Genomic DNA, 23893 nt, shown 5'->3' with positions numbered 1-23893 from the left:
GGAGCTGCAATGCAAAGGGGAGAAAGTTGCACAGAGGCTTGGTCAGACCCCCATCTGGAGCACGACGTTTAGTTTTGGGCACCACGCCTCAGGAAGGATGTAAGGGCCTAGGAACGGGTGCCGTACAAATTCACCAGAATTAAACCAAGGCTTAAAAGCTTAAATAACGAGACCATGTTGCAGAAACGTGGCTTGTATTCCCTTGAGTTTAGAAGATTAAGGGGTGATCTAATTCAGGTAATTAAAATTCTAAGGATTGGATAGGGTAGATACAGGAAAACGATTTCCTGTGGTAATTAAAATTAGGAGTGAAATCAGGGAGCACTTTTTCACACCGATGGTAGTGGAAAACTGGACCTCTCCCCCCCCCCCCCAAAAAAAAAGTGTGGATACTGGAGGAATCAATTTAAAATTTCAAGACTAAGATTTTTTCTGCGTAAGGGTATCAGGGGATCCGGAGCGAAGATGGGTGTAATATATGCACCTGTGAGTATACTGTTGAGTTGGGAGTGGCTTAGCCAGTTGTGTGATGTTCACAAGACTCAATAAAACCCCAGGCCGTTGGGTTCGGGGGATCCACGATGAGGCAGGTGGTTATTAATAAACCAACTAGTTCTTAAGCAAACGTAGGTCCCCTGCAGTCAGAACCAGGGGAAGTCATAACGGGGAACAAAGAAATGGCGGATCAATTGAACAAGTACTTTGGTTCGGTATTCACGAAGGAGGACACAAACAACCTTCCGGTTATAAAAGGGGTCGGGGGGTCTAGTAAGGAGGAGGAACTGAGGGAAATCCTTATTAGCCGGGAAATTGTGTTGGGGAAATTGATGGGATTGAAGGCCGATAAATCCCCAGGGCCTGATGGACTGCATCCCAGAGTACTTAAGGAGGTGGCCTTGGAAATAGTGGATGCATTGACAGTCATTTTCCAACATTCCATTGACTCTGGATCAGTTCCTATAGAATGGAGGGTAGCCAATGTAACCCCACTTTTTAAAAAAGGAGGGAGAGAGAAAACAGGGAATTATAGACCGGTCAGCCTGACATCGGTAGTGGGTAAAATGATGGAATCAATTATTAAGGATGTCATAGCAGTGCATTTGGAAAGAGGTGACATGATAGGTCCAAGTCAGCATGGATTTGTGAAAGGGAAATCATGCTTGACAAATCTTCTGGAATTTTTTGAGGATGTTTCCAGTAGAGTGGACAAGGGAGAACCAGTTGATGTGGTATATTTGGACTTTCAGAAGGCGTTCGACAAGGTCCCACACAAGAGATTGATGTGCAAAGTTAGAGCACATGGGATTGGGGGTAGTGTGCTGACATGGATTGAGAACTGGTTGTCAGTCAGGAAGCAAAGAGTAGGAGTAAATGGGTACTTTTCAGAATGGCAGGCATTGACTAGTGAGGTACCGCAAGGTTCTGTGCTGGGGCCCCAGCTGTTTACACTGTACATTAATGATTTAGATGAGGGGATTAAATGTAGTATCTCCAAATTTGCGGATGACACTAAGTTGGTTGGCAGTGTGAGCTGCGAGGAGGATGCTGTGAGGCTGCAGAGCGACTTGGATAGGTTAGGTGAGTGGGCAAATGCGTGGCAGATGAAGTATAATGTGGATAAATGTGAGGTTATCCACTTTGGTGGTAAAAACAGAGAGGCAGACTATTATCTGAATGGTGACAGATTAGGGAAAGGGGAGGTGCAAAGAGACCTGGGTGTCATGGTACATCAGTCATTGAAGGTTGGCATGCAGGTCAGCAGGCGGTTAAGAAAGCAAATGGCATGTTGGCCTTCATAGCAAGGGGATTTGAGTACAGGGGCAGGGAGGTGTTGCTACAGTTGTACAGGGCATTGGTGAGGCCACACCTGGAGTATTGTGTACAGTTTTGGTCTCCTAACCTGAGGAAGGACATTCTTGCTATTGAGGGAGTGCAGCGAAGGTTCACCAGACTGATTCCCGGGATGGCGGGACTGACCTATCAAGAAAGACTGGATCAACTGGGCTTGTATTCACTGGAGTTCAGAAGAATGAGAGGGGACCTCATAGAAACATTTAAAATTCTGACGCGGTTAGACAGGTTAGATGCAGGAAGAATGTTCCCAATGTTGGGGAAGTCCAGAACCAGAGGTCACAGTCTAAGGATAAGGGGTAAGCCATTTAGGACTGAGATGAGGAGAAACTTCTTCACCCAGAGAGTGGTGAACCTGTGGAATTCTCTACCACAGGAAGTTGTTGAGGCCAATTCACTAAATATATTCAAAAAGGAGTTAGATGAGGTCCTTACTACTAGGGGGATCAAGGGGTATGGCGAGAAAGCAGGAATGGGGTACTGAAGTTGCATGTTCAGCCATGAACTCATTGAATGGCGGTGCAGGCTAGAAGGGCCGAATGGCCTACTCCTGCACCTATTTTCTATGTAACCCATGAAGCAAATACATTACAGGTATCAGGGAATATGTAGCAAAGGCGGGTAAATGGAGTTGGGGTTACAGATCAGCCAGGATCTAATGGCCTCCTCCTGTTCCTCTGAGAGGCAGGAAACAGAGCCTGCTAAGTACTTCTACAGCCCAAGAAGGAGCCAGGCTCGGTACTCAATCGTGCTGGGCTAACTGGTCTTGGCACGGCTGATTTTGGGGAGCTACAATTTGCCTCAGTACTCCTGATTTAAAGAGAGGGAGAAAATCAATCAGGCTTTCTGCATCACGAACCTTGTGAAGTGCGTCCTCCTGGATGTTGGGACCTGAACCAGCTCCGATGTGAGGTTTCCCATGCCCGAATAGCCGACTCTCATCATCTTAAGCTCCTTGGGACGTTTTAGTACATCAAAGGCGCTATATAAATGCAAGTTGTTGTTGTTAGCTGACAGACATGAAGAATGACTCCTCGGGGCCAGGGCACCAGAGGGTGTCTGACACTCTGGTTCTGAACTCCAGAGAGGAGTGATTACGGCCATCGTGAGACTCAGCCCCTGACCACCCTGAAGGTCGGGGTGTCAGGAGGAGAGCCTCCAGGAGCAGGCCTTTGGTGTTGTAGAGCACATCTGTGGGGAAGAGCAGGTCAGAGGCTGGGTATTCTGCGGCGAGTGTCTCACCTCCTGACTCCCCAAAGCCTCTCCACCATCTACAAGGCACAAGTCAGGAGTGTGATGGAATACTCTCCACTTGCCTGGATGGGTGCAGCTCCAGCAACACTCAAGAAGCTCGACACCATCCAGGACAAAGCAGTCCACCTTAAACATTCACTCCCTCCACCATTGGCGCACCATGGCTGCAGTGACTACCATCTACAAGATACACTGCAGCAACTCGCCAAGACTTCTTCGGCAGCACCTCCAAAACCCGCCACCTCTACCACCTAGAAGGACAAGGGCAGCAGGTGCATGGGAACACCATCACCTCCAAGTCACACACCATCCTGACTTGGAAATATATCAGCCATTCCTTCATCGTCGCTGGGTCACAATCCTGGAACTCCCTCCCTAACAGCACTGTGGGAGCACCTTCACCACACGGACTGCAGCGGTTCAAGAAAGCAGCTCACCACCACCTTCTCAAGGGGCAATTAGGGATGGGCAATAAATGCCGGCCTTGCCCTTGGAGAGATTACAAAATGCTGTGGTACAGAGGCACCTGGGGGTGCTTGTACATGAAACACAAAAAGTTAGCATGCAGTACAGCAAGTAATTAGGAAGAAAAATGGAATGTTGGCCTTTATTGCAAGGGGGATAGAGTATAAAAGTAGGGAAGTCCTGCTACAACTGTACAGGGTATTGATGAGACCACACCTAAAGTACTGCGTACAGTTTTGGTCTCCTTATTTAAGGAGGGATATACTTGCATTGGAGGCAGTTCAGAGAAGGTTCACTCGGTTGATTCCTGAGATGAAGCGGTTGTCTTATGAAGAAAGGTTGAGCAGGTTGGGCCTGTGCTCATTGGAGTTTAGAAAAATAAAAGGAGATCTTATTGAAAAGAATAAGATTATGAGGGGGTTTGACAGGGTTGATGCAGAGAGGATATTTCCCCTCGTGGGGGAATCTCGAACTAGTGGTCATAGTTTCAGAATAAGGGGTCTCACATTTAAAACGGAAATGAGGAGGAATTTCTTCTCTCAGAAGGTGTAAATCTTTGGAATTCTCTGCCCCAGAGAGCTGTGGAGGCTGGGTCATTGAATATATTTAAGATGTAGATAGACAGACTTTGAATGATAAGGGAGTCAAGGGTTATGGGGAGCAGGCAGGGAAGTGGAGCTAAGTCCAAGATCAGATCAGCCATGATCTTATTGAATGGTGGAGCAGGCTTGAGGAGTCAAATGGCCGACTCCTGCTCCTATTTCTTATGTTCTTATGAACGAATTAAAAAACAAAAATCCCCCTGCCAAAGACCCTTGGAGTCAGTTACCCTCCCCCACCCACCCACCATCGCGGCCCCAGTCTAGTGTGTCAAGAGGCTTGTAACTTGACACCACCCCATGGGTGGGGCCAAACTCAGGCCTTCATCGCTCTCAGAATATCAGCCTCCAAACTCACCACAGCTCCCCTCGTTGGGAACTCCCAGTGCAGTCACGCCCCACCCCTTCCCAAACAAGGTCAACAAAGATTCAAGGGCCTGAATTTTTTTTCTATTTATTTCTCCTGGGATGTGGGCGTCGCTGACAAGGCCGGCATTTATTGCCCGTCCCTAATTGCCCCTTGGAAAGGTGGTGGTGAGCCGCCTTCTTGAACCGCTGCAGTCCGTGTGGTGAAGGTTCTCCCACACAGTGCTGTTAGGGAGGGAGTGCCAGGATCTTGACCCAGCGACTATAATGTATTTGCTTCATGGATTCTTTGCTTAAGAATTCATAGCAACACATTGCCATTAAGAACTAATTGGTTTATTAACAAAGGTTTAACAATCGCACGACACATTACCAATTCATCCACTAGGCTCACAACTGCATACCTCAACGTGGATGACCTAGACCCAACTGGCTGGGATTTTATTGAGGCCTGTGAACATCACGTGACTGGTTAAGCCACTCACAATGCAACAGCTCTACAAACCTGTGAGCATCCTCACTGGTGCATGCATTACAGCGACGATGAAGGAATGGCCGATATATTTCCTAGTCAGGATGGTGTGTGACTTGGAGGAGAAGGTGGAGGTGGTGGTGTTCCCATGCGCCTGCTGCCCCTGTCTTTCCAGAGACTGGCAGAGGGCAGGCTGCAGTTATGGTGGGGGCCTACCCACTGGAACAGCGGAGCAACTTTAGAGACAATGGCATCATGGGAAGAGCAGTATGGCGGGGAGAAGAGGAAAGTGGCTAAAGTCACTCAATCGGGACAGTCACAATGGAGCATCGACATCCGCCCCATTGAAACCCTCAGGAATATGAGGGAAAATCTTGGAATTCTAGATTTCGATCTATCAGCTGTGGCTCAGCGGGCAGCACTCTCGCCTCTGAGTCAGACAGTCATGGGTTCAAGTCCACTCCAGGGACTTGAGGAAAAATCCAGCTGACACTCCCAGTGCAGTGCTGAGGGAGCGCTGCAGTGTCAGAGGTTCGGTCTTTCGGATGAGGTGTCAAACCGAGGCCCCGTCTGCTCTCTCAGGTGGATGTAAAAGATCCCAAAGCACTATTTTGAAGAAGAGCAGGGGAGTTATCCCCGGAGTCCTGGCCAATATTTATTCCTAAATCAATGTCACTAAAAATACAGATTATCTGGGTCATTATCACATTGCTGTTTATGGGAGCTTACTGTGCGCAAATTGGCTGCTGTGTTTTCTACATTACAAAAGTGACTACACTCCAAAAGTATTTCATTGGTTGTAAAGTGCTTGAGACGTCCTGAGTTTGTGAAAGGCGCTATAGAAATGCAAGTCTTTCCTTAATTCGTCCCCTCCCGGTTACTATTGTTATAGAACAAGGAAGGTGCTTTGACTTTTGTTAGTGTAAGGCTTAAAATCCTGTGGATTTTTTTCACACTATGTTAAAAGCTACAATGTGGAGCAGTTAAACCAAGGCACTGTATTTAAATGAGTCGCATTCAAATCAGGCTCTGTTCGCAATTGAGTGCACGGTGGAATAGAGCAGGTAATTCCAGCAACACTTGGGGTGTTGGACTGAGTTCAGGAACAAAAGAAGGCTGCTCACAAAAGGCGGCTAGCACCGCTCTTTCTGCGGAGAGGGTGAATAAAGCAAAGGGGAGGGGATTTTTACATCGAATGTACAGCACAGAAACAGGCCAGACGGCCCAACTGATCCAGGCCGGTGTTTATGCTCCACACGAACCTCCTCACATCCATCTTCATCTCACCCCATCAGAGTATCCTTCCTACCTCATGTGTTTATCCAGCTTCCCCTTAAATGCATCTCTGCTATCCGCCTCAACCACTCCCTGTGATAGCGAGTTCCACATTCTTTATTGGATTTCTTATACTTATCATAAAATCACAGAATCTTACAGCACAGAAGGAGGCCATTCAGCCCAACGTTTCTGTGCCGGCTCTTTGAAAGAGCGATCCAATTAGTCCCACTCCCCCATAGCCTTGCAAATTTTTCTGCCCTTCCTCTATTTATCGAATTCCCTTTTAAAAGTTACGACTCAATCTGGTTCCACCGCTCTTTCGGATAGCACATTTATGACCCCCGGTTTTGGAATCCCTCACAAGCTTTACAACAAGTGACAACACTTCAAAAATACTTAATTGACTGTAAACCTAAAATAAAAAGGGGAGGAGGGGGACTGAGGGAGAAATCTAGGACTGAGACGCGAGCGCAAGAGAGCAGGATTAATAAAACCTGTTGCAGTTGGAAGCAAGTAAGTTAAAAAAATAAATTGTGTGGAAATATTTCTTCCTTGCAAGATTTAAGGAATATGAATGACTTCTGTTGCTTTCTCCAGATTCGGCCTTTTGGTCTCCAGTGCAGTGCACGGGATTCAGCGGCGGGGTGAAAGATCACGGCACCGAGCATGGGCGGGAGGAGCCAGCGCGGGAGGTCAGAACAGCCTATCAGAGGGCTTCCTCGTGTCAAGGAACCAAAGCCACTGGCCACAACTTCTCTCCAGGTACCAAGAACTCATTCACTGGTTGTGAGCAGTAAGGGCATCAGCTCCCTCTGTTTAAAAGAGGGGGCCCAACAAGGAATGTTTCACTTGCAAGCACGATTTCCGTGATATCAATTGACAAACAAAGCTTGCAAGTGTACAAAGAGAAAGAACTTGCATTTCTTTAGCGCCTTTCACAACCTCAGGACATCCCAAAACGCCTTACAGCCATTGAAGTACTTTTTTGAAGTTTAGTCACTGTTTTAATGTAGAATATACTGCAGCCAATTTGCGCACAGCAAGCTCCCACAAACAGCATTGTGATAACGACCAGATAATCTGTTTTAGTGACTTTGGTTGAGGGATAATTATCGGCCAGGACACCGGAGAAAGCTCTTTTTTGAAATCGCGGGTGTGGGATCTTTTATGTCCATCTGAGAGGGCAGACGGGGCCTCGGTTTAATGTCTCATTGGAAAGACAGCACCTCCGACAGTGCAGCCAGTGCTCCGTCAGTACTGCCCCTCCGACAGTGCAGCGCTCCCTCAGTACTGCCCCTCCGACAGTGCAGTGCTCCCTCAGTACTGCCCCTCCGACAGTGCAGCCAGTGCTCCGTCAGTACTGCCCCTCCGACAGTGCAGCGCTCCCTCAGTACTGCCCCTCCGACAGTGCAGCCAGTGCTCCGTCAGTACTGCCCCTCCGACAGTGCAGCGCTCCCTCAGTACTGCCCCTCCGACAGTGCAGCGTTCCCTCAGTACTGCCCCTCCGACAGTGCAGCGCTCCCTCAGTACTGCCCCTCCGACAGTGCAGCGCTCCCTCAGTACTGCCCCTCCGACAGTGTGGCACTCCCTCAGTACTTCCCCTCCGACAGTGCAGCGCTCTCTCAGTACTGCCCCTCCGACAGTGCGGCACTCCCTCAGTACTGCCCCTCCGACAGTGCGGCACGCCCTCAGTACTGCCCCTCCGACAGTGCGGCACTCCCTCAGTACTGCCCCTCCGACAGTGCAGCACTGTCTCAGTTGCCAACTATGGTTGGATGTATTCCTGGAGGTTTGATCATGTCACAATTGATCACATGTCAATTGTTCACGTGATCAATGACATGACGGTGGTCACATGATGATTGGGGGGGAGGGGTGGGGAAGAGAAAATAGGAAATAATTGCAGGTTTGTGACTCCGAGTCCTGTTGTCACGAACTGAATGAAAAAGCTCTCTTATTTCAAACTGAACATCCGTGGCACTTTCAGATAAGAGTTTTGAACTGCTGATTTACAATACAAAGTTAGAACTGTGCACAGACAAGCTACTGTATAAATTAATTATTTCCACAATAACATTTTCTAAGTGGTTTAGGCTTTAATGATTCTCTCTATGTCCCTAAACCGCCTGGGATTCCTCATGATTGAGAGCGTGTTATTTGTGGTGGTAGAAAATAAAAGTCGTTTGATGCAGAGATTTACTTTGAACGTTTCTGCATTGGATCTGCCCCGTTGATTGGATCTTGCTGTGCAATGTTCTCCGATGTGCGACATTCGAATCATAGAATGGTTACAGCACAGAAGGAGGCCATTCGCCCCGTCGAGCCCGTGCCGGCTCTCCGCAAGAGCACTTCAGCTAGTCTCGCTCCCCCACCCTTTCCCCGGAGCCCTGCAATTTATTTTCCTTCCAGTACTTATCCAACTCTCCTTTTGAATGTCATAATTGAATCTGCTTCCACCACTCTTTCAGGCAGTGGATTCCAGTGTTATGTATGCAATAAAGGTTCAAACTGAATACTGTTTAACTAATCAAGGTACAACCTTGGCTGTGCTTTATTTAGGCCCAAAGTGCCTGACTCTCAAAATGGCTGGCCTTTTATACCTGAGCAGCACCATGTGCGCGCTGCTCAGTGGCCTCCAACAATGACGCCACCTGGTGGCTACAAACAGAATGTATATACATAACATCCAGATCCCAACCCGTCGCAGCGTAAACAACGTTTTTCCTCATGTCGCCTTTGGTTCTTCTGCCAATCACCTTAAATCTGTGTGTCCTCTGGTACTTGACCCTTCCGCCAATGGGAACACTAGAACCCTCATGATTTTGAACACCTCGATCAAATCTCCTCTCAACCTTCTCTGCTCCAAGGAGAACAACCCCAGCTTCTCCAGTCTATCCACGTAACTGTAATCCCTCATCCCTGGAACCATTCTCGTAAATCTTTTCTGCGCCCTCTCTAAGGCCTTCACATCCTTCCTAAAGTGCGGTGCCCAGATATTGGACTTTTCTTCATTCACTGCGGACCAGCAAATGCAATTTATTTCCCCTGACCTGGCCTGCTGGACATACCTACATAAGAATGTAAGAAATAGGAGCAGAAGTAGACCATTTGGCCCCTCGAGCCTGCTCCGCCATTGAATAAGATCATGACTGATCCGATCTTGGCCTCAACTCCCCTTCCCTGCCCTCTCCCCATAACCCTCGACTCCCCTGTTGCTCAAAAATCCGTCTATCTCCACCTTAAATATATTCAATGACCCAGCCTCCACAGCTCTCTGGGGCAGAGAATTCCACAGATTCACGACCCTCTGAGAGAAGAACTTCCTCCTCATCTCAGTTTTAAATGTTGTGATCCTGGGCAGAAGCAATGTGCAAAGTTTGAGCGCCCACCTCGCCCCGCTCGTCCCTTTGAAATAAAGAAGGGCAGAGCAGGGCATCGTGGAATATGCTGGGACAAAGCAGTCTGGAAAAGAAAGTCCAAGCCCCTAACTCTGAGGCCGAAATTGGCCCTTCCGATAAGTCATCTAGCCACCGAATCGCCAAGGGGGCTACCATTTTGTTGCCAAATTGCCCTATCTTAGTTTTGGAGCGGAGCCCGGCACCGCTCCGCCCATTTTCCCGCCGCGGCGTGCACGCACCGGCCCCTTACCGACTGGCGGGGTCCCCCTCCTGAAATTGCCCCTCGCGAAACTGCCCCTCAGGAAATGGCCCCTTTCCCGGTATTGCCCCGCGAGAGCGGCCCCGTCCGCCGATCGGTGCCCCCGACAGCTTTAACGTGGCTGGGCGGCGTGGCTCCCATTAAAGTGGAGGGCGCACTGCCGCGGCTGCCGCGGCAATAATTTTTCTCGGCTGACTGTCGGGTCGGGCCGACCATTATGTCCGCGGGTTTGGCCAGGGCCACCAACAGGTGCCAGGCCGCTGGCTCGGACGAAACCCTTCACGGTGGCCCAGTGCTTGCCACTAAAGTGGCTGGAGAGCGCGGCCCTCCACTTTAACTGAAGGAGAGACGTTATGACGCGCTGGTAAGATGACCTAATCAGCTCGCCGCTGACGACTGACAGACCTTGCCCCCACTTGCGCCCCGCTCGGAAAAAATCCCCGAAAGTGTTGAAATTCGACCGTTAGGCCATTCCAATGCAGAACATGTCGACCGTGGGAGGCTCGCCTCGTTTCTGGCGGTGGGCAATTTTTTTCCGTGTATTTTTTTCTCTCATTTTTTTTTCCCGTGTTTTTTTCCTGCGTTTTTTTCCCCCTATTTTTTTCTCCGCCTTTTTTCTCGCGTGTTTTTTTTCGCGTGTTTTTTTTCCCGTAATTTTTATCCCATGTTTTTTTTCCGTGTTTTTTTCTTCGCATTTTTTTTTCGCCTTTTTGTCTCCTGCGCTTTTTTTCCCCTTGTTTTTTTCACAAGTTTTGTTCCCACGTTTTTCTTCCGCCGTTTGATGTTCCCGCAGTTTTTTCCTGTTTTTTCCCCCCCACCTTTTACTTCCATATGATTTTACTTTCAACTTGCTCGCAACAATGTCCAGGGGATAATCCTCAATTCCTGGTGACTCCCGGCCAATCCGGGAACCCGACCTCAGTTCGACACTGGGAGTGTCGGCTTAGGTTTTGTGCTCAAGTCTCCAGAGTAGGGCTTGAACCCACGACCTGCTGACTCAGACGCGAGTCACATTGCTGTGTGTGGGAGCTTGCTGTGCGCAAATTGGCTGCTGCATTTCCCACATTACAACAGTGACTACACTTCAAAAAGTACTTCATTGGCTGTAAAGCGCTTTGGGACATACTGAGGTTATGAAAGGCACTTTTTAAGTAGATTGGGCCTATACTCTCTGGAGTTTAGAAGAATGAGAGGTGATCTAATTGAAACATATAAGATTCTGAGGGGGATCGACAGGGTAGATGCTGAGAGGCTGTTTCCCCCTGGCTGGAGAGTCTAGAACCAGGGGTCACAGTCTCAGGATAAGGGGTCGGCCATTTAAGACTGAGATGAGGAGGAATTTCTTCACGCAGAGGGTTGTGAATCTTTGGAATTCTCTACCACAGAGAGCTGTGGAGGCTCAGTCGTTGCTCAGTTGTTGAGCATATTCATGGCTGAGATCGATAGATCTTTGGAATCTAGGAGGATCGGGGGATATGGAGATTGGGCGGGAAAGTGGAGTTGAGGTCGAAGATCAGCCATGATCTTATTGAATGGCGGAGCAAGCTTGAGGGGCCGAATGGCCGACTCCTGCTCCTAATTCTTATGTCCTTGAAGTGCAAGTCTTTTTTCATCCAATCGGGTAACAAACAATCTATTCACTTTCCAATTGGCCGTGGGAAGGCGGTGCGTTGCGAAGATAATCAATGGCGGGAGTGTGGGGGCGGGGCAGTTGGAGGCGGGAGGTTATGTGATGAAATCTTCAGGAATAGTTGCAACCAGAGTTGGCAACGTGGGGCGAGGGGGAGGGGGGAGTGCAGGAACCAAATGCATGATTGTTTATTTTAACCTCCATTTCTTTTCCTTTCTGTCGCAGTGTCTGGCCCCCTCCTCCCAAGATCCCCCGTCAGTAAAGATTGCCTGCTGACTTCGGCCTACAAACAGAGCTTCCCCTGGGACATGTTCCAGAACGTGTACGATTTCTGCCATCTCTCCTCCAGCTTCCAGTCCACCCTCCGGGTGGGCACCACTGGACTGTACGGGTCCCCCATTACAAGTGCATTGGAGAGTGACCAACCGATCGACTACAGCACCCATTACCCCTCAGACCTGAAGTCTTACCACTGCATGAAATGTAACAAGGTAACCACAGCCGAGGGCACGTCAAATCAAAAGAGAGAGAGAGAGAGGAGATCCCCACCCCACCCCCTCCCGCCATCGCCCCATACCCAATTTGTACGGGCTGCAATCTCAGCCCCGTGAGAGAGGGATGGGACCCCGTAGAGTCAGCTGCCGTTCGTGATTCAGTGGGCAGCACTCTTATCTCCCAGACAAAAGGTCGTGGGTTCAAGTCCCACTCGAGAGACCCGTGCACAAAAATCTAGGCAGACACTCCAGGGCAGTACCGAGGGAGCGCCGCACTGTTGGAGGGACAATACTGATGGAATGCTGCACTGTCGGAGGGGCAGTACTGAGGGAGAGCCGCACTGTTGGAGGGACAATACTGAGGGAATGCTGCACTGTCGGAGGGGCAGTACTGAGGGAGCGCCGCACTGTCGGAGGGGCAGTACTGAGGGAGCGCCGCACTGTCAGAGGGGCAGTACTGAGGGAGCGCCGCACTGTCAGAGGGGCAGTACTGAGGGAATGCTGCACTGTCGGAGGGGAAGTACTGAGAGAGCGCTGCACTGCTGGAGGGGCATTACTGAGGGAGTGCTGTACTGTTGGAAGGGCAGTACTGAGGGAGCGCTGTACTGTCGGAGGTGCCATCTTTCAGATGAGACGTTAAACCGAGGTCCTGTCTGCCCTCCGAGGTGGATGTAAAAGACCCCATGGCACTATTTTGAAAAAGAGCAGGGGAGTTCTCCCCTGTTGTCCTGGGGCCGATAACTATCCCTAACCAATGTCACTAAAACAGTTTATCTGGTCGTTATCACTGTCTCTGTCTTGAATATACTCAAAGACTGAGCCTCCACAGTCCTCTGGGGTAGAGAATTCCAAAGATTCACCACCCTCTGAGTGAAGACGTTTCTCCTCATCTCAGTCCTGAGACTGTGACCCCTGGTTCTAGACTCCTCAGCAGAGAAAACATCCTCCCTGCATCTACCCTGTCAAGTCCATGTTCAATGCTTAATCTCTGCCATTGAATATGACATAGAAGCACAGTCAGAGATCGTTCATTGACTGGGAAAGGTCTCTCGTGATCCTCGCCTTAACAGGTCAACTTCTTCCACCAGGTCTTCTCCACCCCCCATGGCCTGGAGGTCCACGTCAGGAGGTCACACAGCGGGATGCGACCTTTCGCCTGCGATCTGTGTGGAAAAACCTTCGGTCACGCAGTCAGCCTGGAGCAACACATGAACATCCACTCACAGGTACCCCACCCCATTCCAGTCTTTGTGTGAAGGTCACTGATCCAGGTCTTCCAAATAACCGATGCCCAAAAAACCACAGGGTGCTGAGAGTGGGGACCCGTACCCCAGTGAGAGTCAGCACCTTCAGGAGAGGGCGGACCTGTACCAGAGTGAGGACTAAAATTTCCCCAGGAGTTGCCCCGTTTTTCTTTTTGGAGTAAGTAGCTTTTTTTGGAGTAACTCAAAAATCTCAAATTTCCCCATTTAACTTGTTCCAGTGCAAGTCAGTTGGTTAGGTTTTTTTTCTATTTTAGCTTGTTCTCTCCAAAAGGGATCGTGACAAGCCACTTATGTCTCTTCTGGCCATAGAAGCAAATTTGGCCAGCTGAAAGTTACTCCAAACTAACTTCGGCCAGTGTATGTGGCCACTTTTGTAGGCACAGAAAAACCTTACCTACATTTAAGAAATCAGCGCAGGTAGCCAGAGATGGGGGTGCGGGGGGGAGCTGGGGAGGTGAGTTAGAGGATTCTAAAGCACTAAAGACCTTCAGAACATCAGCACAACACCACAACATCTTCAGCACAACAGCTGCACAACATCATCAAAAATAAATGAGAGATAAATCAGCTACTGAAAATAGAGCAGTCCTACCTTGCCGACTGCAGAACACACCGGTTAGCCCTCCCGCCAGGGCGAGGGGCGGCAGGCACACATGACTGTAGGGGGTGAGGGATTTTTACTTTTTACAGTTGTCCCTAAATGTTGCGTGGTCCTAATGGAACATGATTGAGTTTTAATGCAAAATATCTTTTATTGGATATTTTACAGTGCACTTCACTGACAACAACAACAGCAACAACAGCAAAGAAAGGCTGCACCCATCCCTCACCCACATCTCGCGGAAAGTGCACTTCCTCATCGGGTCGGTGATGCTGGTGGGGGGGGGGGGGGTTGGTGGCCCGGCTTGGGTCTGGATTGAAGTCGGAGTGGCATTTGAGTATCCGGCCTTTGAGCCCTTATTGCAGAAGCCAGCTCCCTCGTGGCATCTACCATTGTTTGCACACCCTCTGAAGTGCCCGCCCTCACTTCCCGTCTCAGTGCTGATGTTTCTCCCGACAGTGTCGCTGTCTCATCACGCACCCCACTGACGGTCGCCACGAGTGATCTCCTCACCCAATGACAGAATCTGATTAACCTCTGCTGAGGGCTGCATCTCAGGAGAGACTGGTCGGCTTCTCCTTCCCCTCGCCGTGGGTCTGCCTAGTGGCACCCCTCCAGTGTGAGGCGCAGGCTGGGACGGTGGGGCATTGGGTGTCCCAACATGCATTTCACCACCGCCACTGGGACCCGCGACCTCGGAAGGTGTGAAACCGTGGAATGTCGCCGAGGAGCTCATGGAGGTTTCTGGCCGTGTGCTGCTCTGTACTATGGACTGATCCATATCACGGTCAGCATTCCCCTGTGAACACATTTCCACGGACCCCTCCTCCCCCCCACCCGCCTTGGTCTGGAACGCACGCATCTGGATCTTCCGGTGGATCTTCAGGATGTTGAGGAGTGTCTTTGTCTTCTGCAAAAAACAACAGAACAGTCAAATGGTTAGCAGCACAGGAGGGGGCAGGCTGGGTGGCATGAGTAGTCTCACGCGTAGCAGGCCAGTCAGCAGGTTCATTTGAAGGGCGACTATGCATTTTAATGACTCACCTTCACCCTTGCGTGTGGGTCCAGCCTTTTCTGCAGCTGCGACTCAGCAAAGCAAAAGCTCTCTGTTCCAGGGGTGACACTTGGTGCAGATTTAGCGGCCCTCCTCCTGTTCTAAGTCTTTCCCTTTTGTTGTGGGCCAAATTCTTCTGCAAAGATGAAAATATTAATTTTCACACTTGGTGCGCTTCTGATGGGTGGGACACATACAGATGGTCACATTTACAATTGCAATTCAATTTAAAGAGGAGGATATTACTTACACTCACTACTTGACCAACGTCCTGCCATTTCTTCTTGCACTGGCTTCCAGATCTTGCGGTATTGACCCCTGCGGAGAATTCTTCTGCAACGAGGTTCCATCGCCGTCTCATTTCCTTGGGTGGAACTTTTGAAGGACCACTCTTGCTGATATCCAGCTCCAGCCATTTGTCCTCAATGACAGTGACTGGCTTCTCCACTTCCTCATGGAGGAAATTCTTTGCTCTTGTTGCACGCTCTTGCGCCATTCGTGTATTGGACTTACTCTCAGGTAATGTTCAAAAATCACACTTCTCACTTTTCTTCCACCTATCCAGCACTCCTTTCCACTTCCTCAGCCACACAAAAATCACTATTTAAACCTTACCTTTATATATGGTCCATTACCAATGATACTCAGGGCACTCTCCCTTTAATTGGCCGATTGCCAAACTTCCTGCTGCACTGCGCATGCGCGCTCGCTGAAACACCCATTGCGCATGCGCGCACGCTCAAACAGACATGTGTCCCCCTGTCGGCACTTCACAAGACACTGGACCCAAGCCACGCCCCCCCACCCCCCACCCCCCGCCAGCCGCGCTGAGCAAGCGTGGCCAAAGCTCCGGCCCCCGCAGGCTCTGTAGCGCCAAGCCGATGGATCCGGACGACGAGGGAGTGGCCAAAATGGAAGGTAAGCTTTTGCCGCTTTTCTTGGCTTAGAAAGTCGGCATCCCCTAACTGCGCCGCTCTAGGCGGCTGGGGAAATTTGGGCCCTGAGAGTCAGCACCTTCAGGAGAGGGGGGGACCGGTATCCCAGTGAGGGTCAGTACCTTCAGGAGAGAGGGGGGGACCTGTATCCCAGTGAGGGTCAGCACCTTCAGGAGAGAGGGGACCTGTATCCCAGTGAGGGTCAGCACCTTCAGGAGAGGGGGGGACCTGTATCCCAGTGAGGGTCAGCACCTTCAGGAGAGAGGGGACCTGTATCCCAGTGAGAGTCAGCACCTTCAGGAGAGGGAGGGACCTGTATCCCAGTGAGGGTCAGTACCTTCAGGAGAGGGGGGGACCTGTATCCCAGTGAGGGTCAGCACCTTCAGGAGAGAGGGCACCTGTATCCCAGTGAGGGTCAGCACCTTCAGGAGAGGGGGGGACCTGTATCCCAGTGAGGGTCAGCACCTTCAGGAGAGAGGGGGACCTGTATCCCAGTGAGGGTCAGCACCTTCAGGAGAGAGGGCACCTGTATCCCAGTGAGGGTCAGCACCTTCAGGAGAGAGGGGACCTGTATCCCAGTGAGGGTCAGCACCTTCAGGAGAGGGGGGGACCTGTATCCCAGTGAGGGTCAGCACCTTCAGGAGAGGGGGGGACCTGTATCCCAGTGAGGGTCAGCACCTTCAGGAGAGAGGGCACCTGTATCCCAGTGAGGGTCAGCACCTTCAGGAGAGAGGGGACCTGTATCCCAGTGAGGGTCAGCACCTTCAGGAGAGGGGGGGACCTGTATCCCAGTGAGGGTCAGCACCTTCAGGAGAGAGGGGACCTGTATCCCAGTGAGGGTCAGCACCTTCAGGAGAGGGGGGGACCTGTATCCCAGTGAGGGTCAGCACCTTCAGGAGAGAGGGGACCTGTACCCCAGTGAGGGTCAGCACCTTCAGGAGAGGGGGGGACCTGTATCCCAGTGAGGGTCAGCACCTTCAGGAGAGGGGGTGACCTGTATCCCAGTGAGGGTCAGCACCTTCAGGAGAGAGGGGACCTGTACCCCAGTGAGGGTCAGCACCTTCAGGAGAGGGGGGACCTGTACCCCAGTGAGGGTCAGCACCTTCAGGAGAGGGGGGACCTGTACCCCAGTGAGGGTCAGCACCTTCAGGAGAGGGGGGACCTGTACCCCAGTGAGGGTCAGCACCTTCAGGAGAGGGGGGACCTGTACCCCAGTGAGAGTCAGCATTCCAGGGGAGGAATGGGGAAAACGCATTGTGATGTCCCCTCTTTAAGCATGTTGAGTTGTACGAACGTGTTTTTATTTTCGAGATCCAGACTCACTTATTGCTATTTTCTTTTGTAGGAGCGAATCTTTGAATGTAAAATGTGTGGAAAAACCTTCAAGAGATCGTCCACACTGTCTACCCATCTGCTGATTCACTCAGACACCCGGCCCTACCCCTGCCAGTACTGTGGGAAGCGCTTCCACCAGAAGTCAGACATGAAGAAACACACCTACATCCACACAGGTAAAGTGTGATACACCTACACACACACAGGTACAATGTGACACACCTACACCCACACAGGTAAAGTGTGATACACCTACACACACAAAGGTACAATGTGACACACCTACACCCACAAAGGTACAGTGTGACACACCTATATTCTCACACGTACAGTGTGACACACCTACACCACACAGGTACAGTGTGACACACCTACATCCACACAGGTACAGTGTGACACACCTATATTCTCACTCTTACAGTGTGACACACCTACACCCACACAGGTATAATGTGACACAACTATACATACACTGGTATAGTGTGACACACATACACATACACAGGTACAGTGTGACACACCTACACACACACAGGTACAATGTGACACACCTACACCACACAGGTACAGTGTGACACCTATATTCTCAACGTACAGTGTGACACACCTACACCCACACAGGTACAGCATGACACACCTACAACCACACAGGTACAGTGTGACACACCAATATTCTCACACCCATGCAGATACAGTGTGACACACCTACACACACACACAAGTACTGTGTGACACATCTGCACCCACACAGTGTAACACACCTACACACACACAGGTACAGTGTAACACACCTACACCCACACAGGTACAATGGGACACACATATATTCTCACATGTACGGTCTAACACATCTATATTCACCACCGTAAAAATACACTCCCTCCACCACCAGCACACCATGGCTGCATTGTGTACCATCTATAAGATGCACTGCTTCTATGACAGCACCTCCCAAACCCGCCACCTCTGCCACATAGAAGAACAAGGGCAATAGGCGCATGGAAACACCATCACCTCCACGTTCCCCTCCCAGTCACACACCATCCTGACTTGGAAATATATTGCCGTTCCTTCATCATCACTGGGTCAAAATCCTGGAACTCCCTCCCTAACAGCACTGTGGGAGCACCTTCACCACACGGACTGCAGCGGTTCAAGAAGGCGGCTCACCACCACCTACTCAAGGGGCAATTAGGGATGGGCAATAAATGCCGGCCTTGCCAGCGATGCCCACATTCCAAGAATTAATTTTTTTTAAATTCACACAGATACAGTGGACACAGAGAAATGGAGATAGACAGAGAGAGGGAGAGGCAGACATCCCATACAGAGATAAAGATAGAGAGAGGCACAGATAGAAAGGCAGCCACTGTATTCAGCCTCCTCTTATGTTCACCTGAGAGAGCAGACGGATCCTCGGTTTAACGTCTCATCCGAAAGATGGCGCCTCTGACAGTGCAGCGCTCCTTCAGTACTGTCCCTCCGACATTGCAGCGCTCCCTCAGTACTACCCCTCCGACATTGCAGCACTCCCTCAGTACTGTCCCTCCGACAGTGCAGCACTCCCTCAGTACTGCCCCTCTGACAGTGCGGCGCTCCCTCAGTACTGCCCCTCCGACATTGCAGCGCTCCCTCAGTACTACCCCTCCGACATTGCAGCACTCCCTCAGTACTGCCCCTCCGACATTGCAGCGCTCCCTCAGTACTGCTCCTCCGACAGTGCAGCACTCCCTCAGTACTGCCCCTCTGACAGTGCGGCGCTCCCTCAGTACTGCCCCTCCGACAGTGCGGCGCTCCCTCAGTACTGCTCCTCCGACAGTGCAGCACTCCTTCAGTACTGCCCCTCCGACATTGCAGCACTCCCTCAGTACTGCTCCTCCGACAGTGCAGCACTCCCTCAGTACTGCCCCTCTGACAGTGCAGCACTCCCTCAGTACTGCTCCTCCGACAGTGCAGCACTCCCTCAGTACTGCCCCTCTGATAGTGCAGCGTTTCCTCAGCAATGCCCCTCCGACAGTGCGGCGCTCCCTCAGTACTGCCCCTCCGACAGTGCAGCACTCCCTCAGTACTACCCCTCCGACATTGCAGCACTCCCTCAGTACTACCCCTCTGACAGTGCAGCACTCCCTCAGTACCGCACGGGGGAGTGTCGATCTGGATTATGTGCTCAAGTCTCTGGAGCGGGGCTCGCACCCACAACCTTCTGACTCAGAGGCGAGAATGCTACTTACTGAGTCACAGCTGACGGAAAACGTAGTATAAAATTTCAGGACAATGTTGTTTAATGACGATGACACGCAGGAGTTAAGAAGCCCTCCAGGTAACCTGCTTTCCTCCTGCAGCATGCAATGTTACTGCCACCCAATGATACTCTCCCCTCCCCACTTTGGTGTCAGCTGTGGCTCAGTGGGTAGCTACCATTGTCTCTTAGGTGAGGAAGTTGTAGGTTCACGTCTCGCTCTAGAGACTTGAGCACAAAGTCCAGGCCGACACTCCAGTGCCAGTACTGAGGGAGCGCTGCACTGTCAGAGGGGTAGTACTGAGGGAGCGCTGCTCTGTCGGAGGGGCAATACCGAGGGAACGCCGCACTGTCGGAGTGGCAGTACTGAGGGAGCGCTGCACTGTCGGAGGGGCAGTACTGAGGGAGTGCCGCACTGTCGGAGGGGCAGTACTGAAGGAGCGCTGCACTGTCGGAGGGGCAGTACCGAGGGAGCGCTGCACTGTCGGAGGGGCAGTACTGAGGGAGCGCAGCTCTGTCGGAGGGGCAGTACTGAGGGAGTGCTGCACTGTCGGAGGGGCAGTACTGAGGGAGTGCCGCACTGTCAGAGGGGCAGTACTGAGGGAGCGCCGCACTGTCGGAGGAGCAATACCGAGGGAACGCCGCACTGTCGGAGGGGCAGTACTGAGGGAGCGCTGCACTGTCGGAGGGGCAGTACTGAGGGAGTGCTGCATTGTCGGAGGGGCAGTACTGAGGGAGCGCCGCACTGTCGGAGGGGCAGTACCGAGGGAACGCCACACTGTCATAGGTGCCGTCTTTTGGGTGAGACATTAAACTAAGGCTCCATCTGCTGTCTCAGTTGGATGTAAAAGATCCCATGGCACTATTTCAAAGAACAGGGGAGTTCTCCCCGGTGTCCTCTCAATAATTATCTCTCAACCAATATTAATAAAACTGATTATCTGTTCATTATCACATTGCTGTTTGTGGGAACTTTTATGTTCTGTGGGAACTCCAAAAAATGACTTAATTGGCTGTAAAGCGCTTTGGGACGTGCTGAGGTGGATGTAATGTATTTGCTTCCTGGGTTCTTTGCTTAAGAATTCACAGCAACACATTGCTATTAAGAACTAGTTGGTTTATTAACAAAGGTTTAAGAATCACACTACACATTACCAGTTCATCCACCAGGCTCACAAGCACCTGCCTCATCGTGGATCCCCAGAACCCAACTGGCTGGGGTTTTATTGAGTCTTGTGAGCATCACGTGACTGGCTAAGCCACTCCCAACTCAACAGCATTACAAACCTGTGAGCATTACGGGGGGGGGAAAAAGGCGCGATAGAACTGCACGTCTTTCTTTGTTAACTTTGCTTTTGTTTTTTTTTTCTTGTTCCCAGGCGAGAAGCCTCACAAGTGCCAGGTGTGTGGGAAATCCTTCAGTCAGAGCTCCAACCTCATCACCCACAGCCGCAAGCACACCGGCTTCAAGCCCTTCGGGTGTGAGCTGTGCGCCAAGGGCTTCCAGCGCAAGGTGGATCTGCGGCGTCACCACGAGACTCAGCACGGCATCAAGTGTTAGCAGCCGGCGGCGATCCGACACGGGAGGTTGGGGGGAGGGGTGGGGGCGGATGGGGGACAGGGAGGAGCTCCCCAGGCAGCGATCCGACACTCGAAGGGTGGGGGTGGGGGAGGAGCGCGTCGGGCAGCAATCCGACACGTGAGGGAGGGGTCGGAGGGCGCGCCAGGCAGTGAACGACGACCAACAGTGCTCCGGGATGGACCGCCAGCACACACTGCCCCCCCCTCCCCCCCGACACCAAGGCTCAGCAGGAGGATTCCAACCCTCGGTGAACAAACCCGAGCAAACACAGAGCACAGAACAGGCACGCCTGAATCCTGTTCGCTTTGGTCTTCCTATCCTCTTCTGCCGCCATCTCGGAGACGGCCTGGGTATTATTTCTGAAACAACGTCGCCGTGAGCTCTTTAGTCAGTTTCCCCCCCCCCGATAGCCCGGCCAGTTCATCCACTGAGTGATTCTCATCCACGTCTTCAAATCCCTCCATGGCCCTCGCCCCCATCTGCCAAATGTTTGCCCACTGACTTAGCCTGAATATATCCCTTTGCAGATTCTTTGTGTCCTCCTCACAACTTGCTTTCCCACCCATCTTTGTATCATCAGCAAACTTGGCTACATTACACTCTGTCCCTTCATCCAAGTTATTAATATGGATTGTAAATAGTTAAGGCCCCAGCACCGATCCCTGCGGCACCCCACTAGTCACTGTTTGCCAATTGGAAAGTGACCCATTTATCCTGACTCTCTTTTTTCTGTTAGTTAGCCAATCCTCTATCCATGCTAATATATTACCCCCAACCCCGTGAGCTCTTATCTTGTGCAGTAACCTTTTATGTGGCACCTTAGTGAATGCCTTCTGGACATCCAAATACACCACATCCACTGGTATAATCTCCTCCATCGCCACAACCCTCCGAGATCTCTGCGCTCCTCGAATTCTGGCCTCTAGTCCGTTCCCCATTCCGTCGCTCAACCATCGGTGGCCGTGCCTTCTGTTGCCTGGGCCCCAAGCTCTGGAACTCGCTGCCTAAACCTCTCCGCCTCTCTACCTCTCTTTCAAGACACTCCTTATCCACTCCAGAGCCTGTAGCGCCATGCAAGGACAAGATTGCCGATGCCCTCCTGTGCCCCCTCCCCCTCCCCCCCCCCTCCCCCCCCCCGCCCCCCACCTCCTCCTCCCCCCATGTGTCTCCGGGCCAAAGCTGGCGGGAGAACAGCCGAGCGGCTGTGACTGCGGGGGAGCGGGAGCGAGAAATGCGTCCAGGTCCTCCAAGGGTTTTGTTCATTCCCCCCCCCCCCCCACCTCAAGCGTATGTGGTGTCGGGGGTTCCCAACCCTCCAGGATCACCCTGGAGTCTCCAGGAATTAAAGACTAATCTCCACGACACTGTTGAGAGCAACACCCGGGGGAAAAATCATAGGGAGTGTTTAAAAAAATAGTGCTGTTATAAAAAGAGTCTTTAAGCACTTTTGTTTATTAGTTATAAAGATATCGGAGCTGGGCAATAAAGGCTGTTTGATTGACAGTCAAGATTCATCCAATGGGATAAATGAAGGATCTGTTTGCTTTCTGATTGTCCGTGGGAAGGCGGGGCACCACGAGAATGTACATGTCGGGAGCCAATGGCGGGAGAGTGGGGGGCGGGGCAGTTGGAGGCAGGAGGTCATGTGATGAAACCTCCAGGAATACGTCCAATCAGAGTTGGCGACTCGAATGCGGTGTAATGAGGGCTTTTTAAAATCGCTGTTGTTTCTCTATTTCTGATACCAGATGAAGTTTATTGAGAATAAAGTCTCGTCGAATTAGCCGCTTTTGTGTCGGCAGAGTTTTTTTTCCCTCAACTGTATTTTGAAAACCTTAATTTTTCGGAACCATTCCTGGCGCCAATGTTTCTTCTCATTTTATTTTTGGGTCCGCTGTCCCTTTAAGGGGCCTCGCGGGTCGTTCAAAATTCCTTGTGAGCACGGGGTTTCTATTTAAATGCCGGCTCACCTGTTGTGCAGGACCTGCAAGGGGGATGGAGTATAAAAGTAGGGAAGTCCTGCTACAACTGTACAGGGTGTTGGTGAGACCACACCTGGAGTACTGCGTACAGTTTTGGTTTCCTTATTTAAGGAGGGATATACTTGCATTGGAGGCAGTCCAGACGAGGTTCACTGGGTTGATTCCTGAGAAGAAGAGGTTGTCTTATGAAGAAAGGTTGAACAGGTTGGGCCTGTTCTCATTGGAGGTTAGAAGAATGAGAAGGAATCTTATTGAAACGTACAAGATTCTGAGGGGGCTCAACAGGGTAGATGCAGAGAGGATGTTTCCCCTCGTGGGGGAATCTAGAACTAGGGGGGCATAGTTTCAGAATAAGGGGTCGCCCATTTAAAAAGGAGATGAGGAGGAATTTATTTTCACAGAGGGTCGTGAATCTGTGGAATTCACTGCCCCAGAGAGCTGTGGAGGCTGGGTCATTGAATATTTTTAAGGCGGAGATAGACAGATTTTTGAACGATAAGGGAGTCAAGGGTTATGGGGAGTGGGCGGGTAAGTGGAGTTGAGGCCAGGATCAGATCAGCCAGGATCTTATTGAATGGCGGAGCAGGCTCGAGGGGCCAACTAGCCTCCTCCTACTCCTAGTTCTTATTTTCTTATGTTCTGCAGAGTGCTACTGTACAGTAACTCCTGACCTATCATCCCAACAGGTTGCAGCTCCATTGCCTGAGGGTGAACCTTAAATCATCATGCCTTCTGCTGCCACGAGAAACCAGATCCTGTGTCGGTGTCATTTACACAGGGTTTACATGCTAGAGGGGAGGAGGCGAACGAGCAAAGTGGGTTGGGTCCCAGGTA

At 51.1% G+C, this 23893-nt stretch overlaps 1 protein-coding gene across 1 annotated transcript in view; it reads left to right on the top strand.

Moving 5' to 3' along the window:
- gfi1b (growth factor independent 1B transcription repressor) overlaps nt 1–22860 on the top strand; it is a 39360-nt gene extending 16500 nt beyond the window's left edge. Inside the window, exons 3-7 of the mRNA XM_070863667.1 lie at nt 6883–7047; nt 11798–12063; nt 13155–13292; nt 17267–17432; nt 20875–22860. Coding sequence (XP_070719768.1) covers nt 6883–7047; nt 11798–12063; nt 13155–13292; nt 17267–17432; nt 20875–21056 — 917 coding nt within the window. The 3' untranslated portion in view covers nt 21057–22860. The remainder of the gene's footprint in view (nt 1–6882; nt 7048–11797; nt 12064–13154; nt 13293–17266; nt 17433–20874) is intronic.
- Nucleotides 22861–23893: the final 1033 nt, after the last annotated feature.

This window comes from Pristiophorus japonicus, chromosome 20 (genome assembly GCF_044704955.1).
Source record: "Pristiophorus japonicus isolate sPriJap1 chromosome 20, sPriJap1.hap1, whole genome shotgun sequence".
NCBI classification, from domain to species: domain Eukaryota; kingdom Metazoa; phylum Chordata; class Chondrichthyes; family Pristiophoridae; genus Pristiophorus; species Pristiophorus japonicus.
The sequence above is the reverse complement of the archived record's forward strand: the minus strand, read 5'-3'. Positions and strand labels throughout refer to the sequence as shown.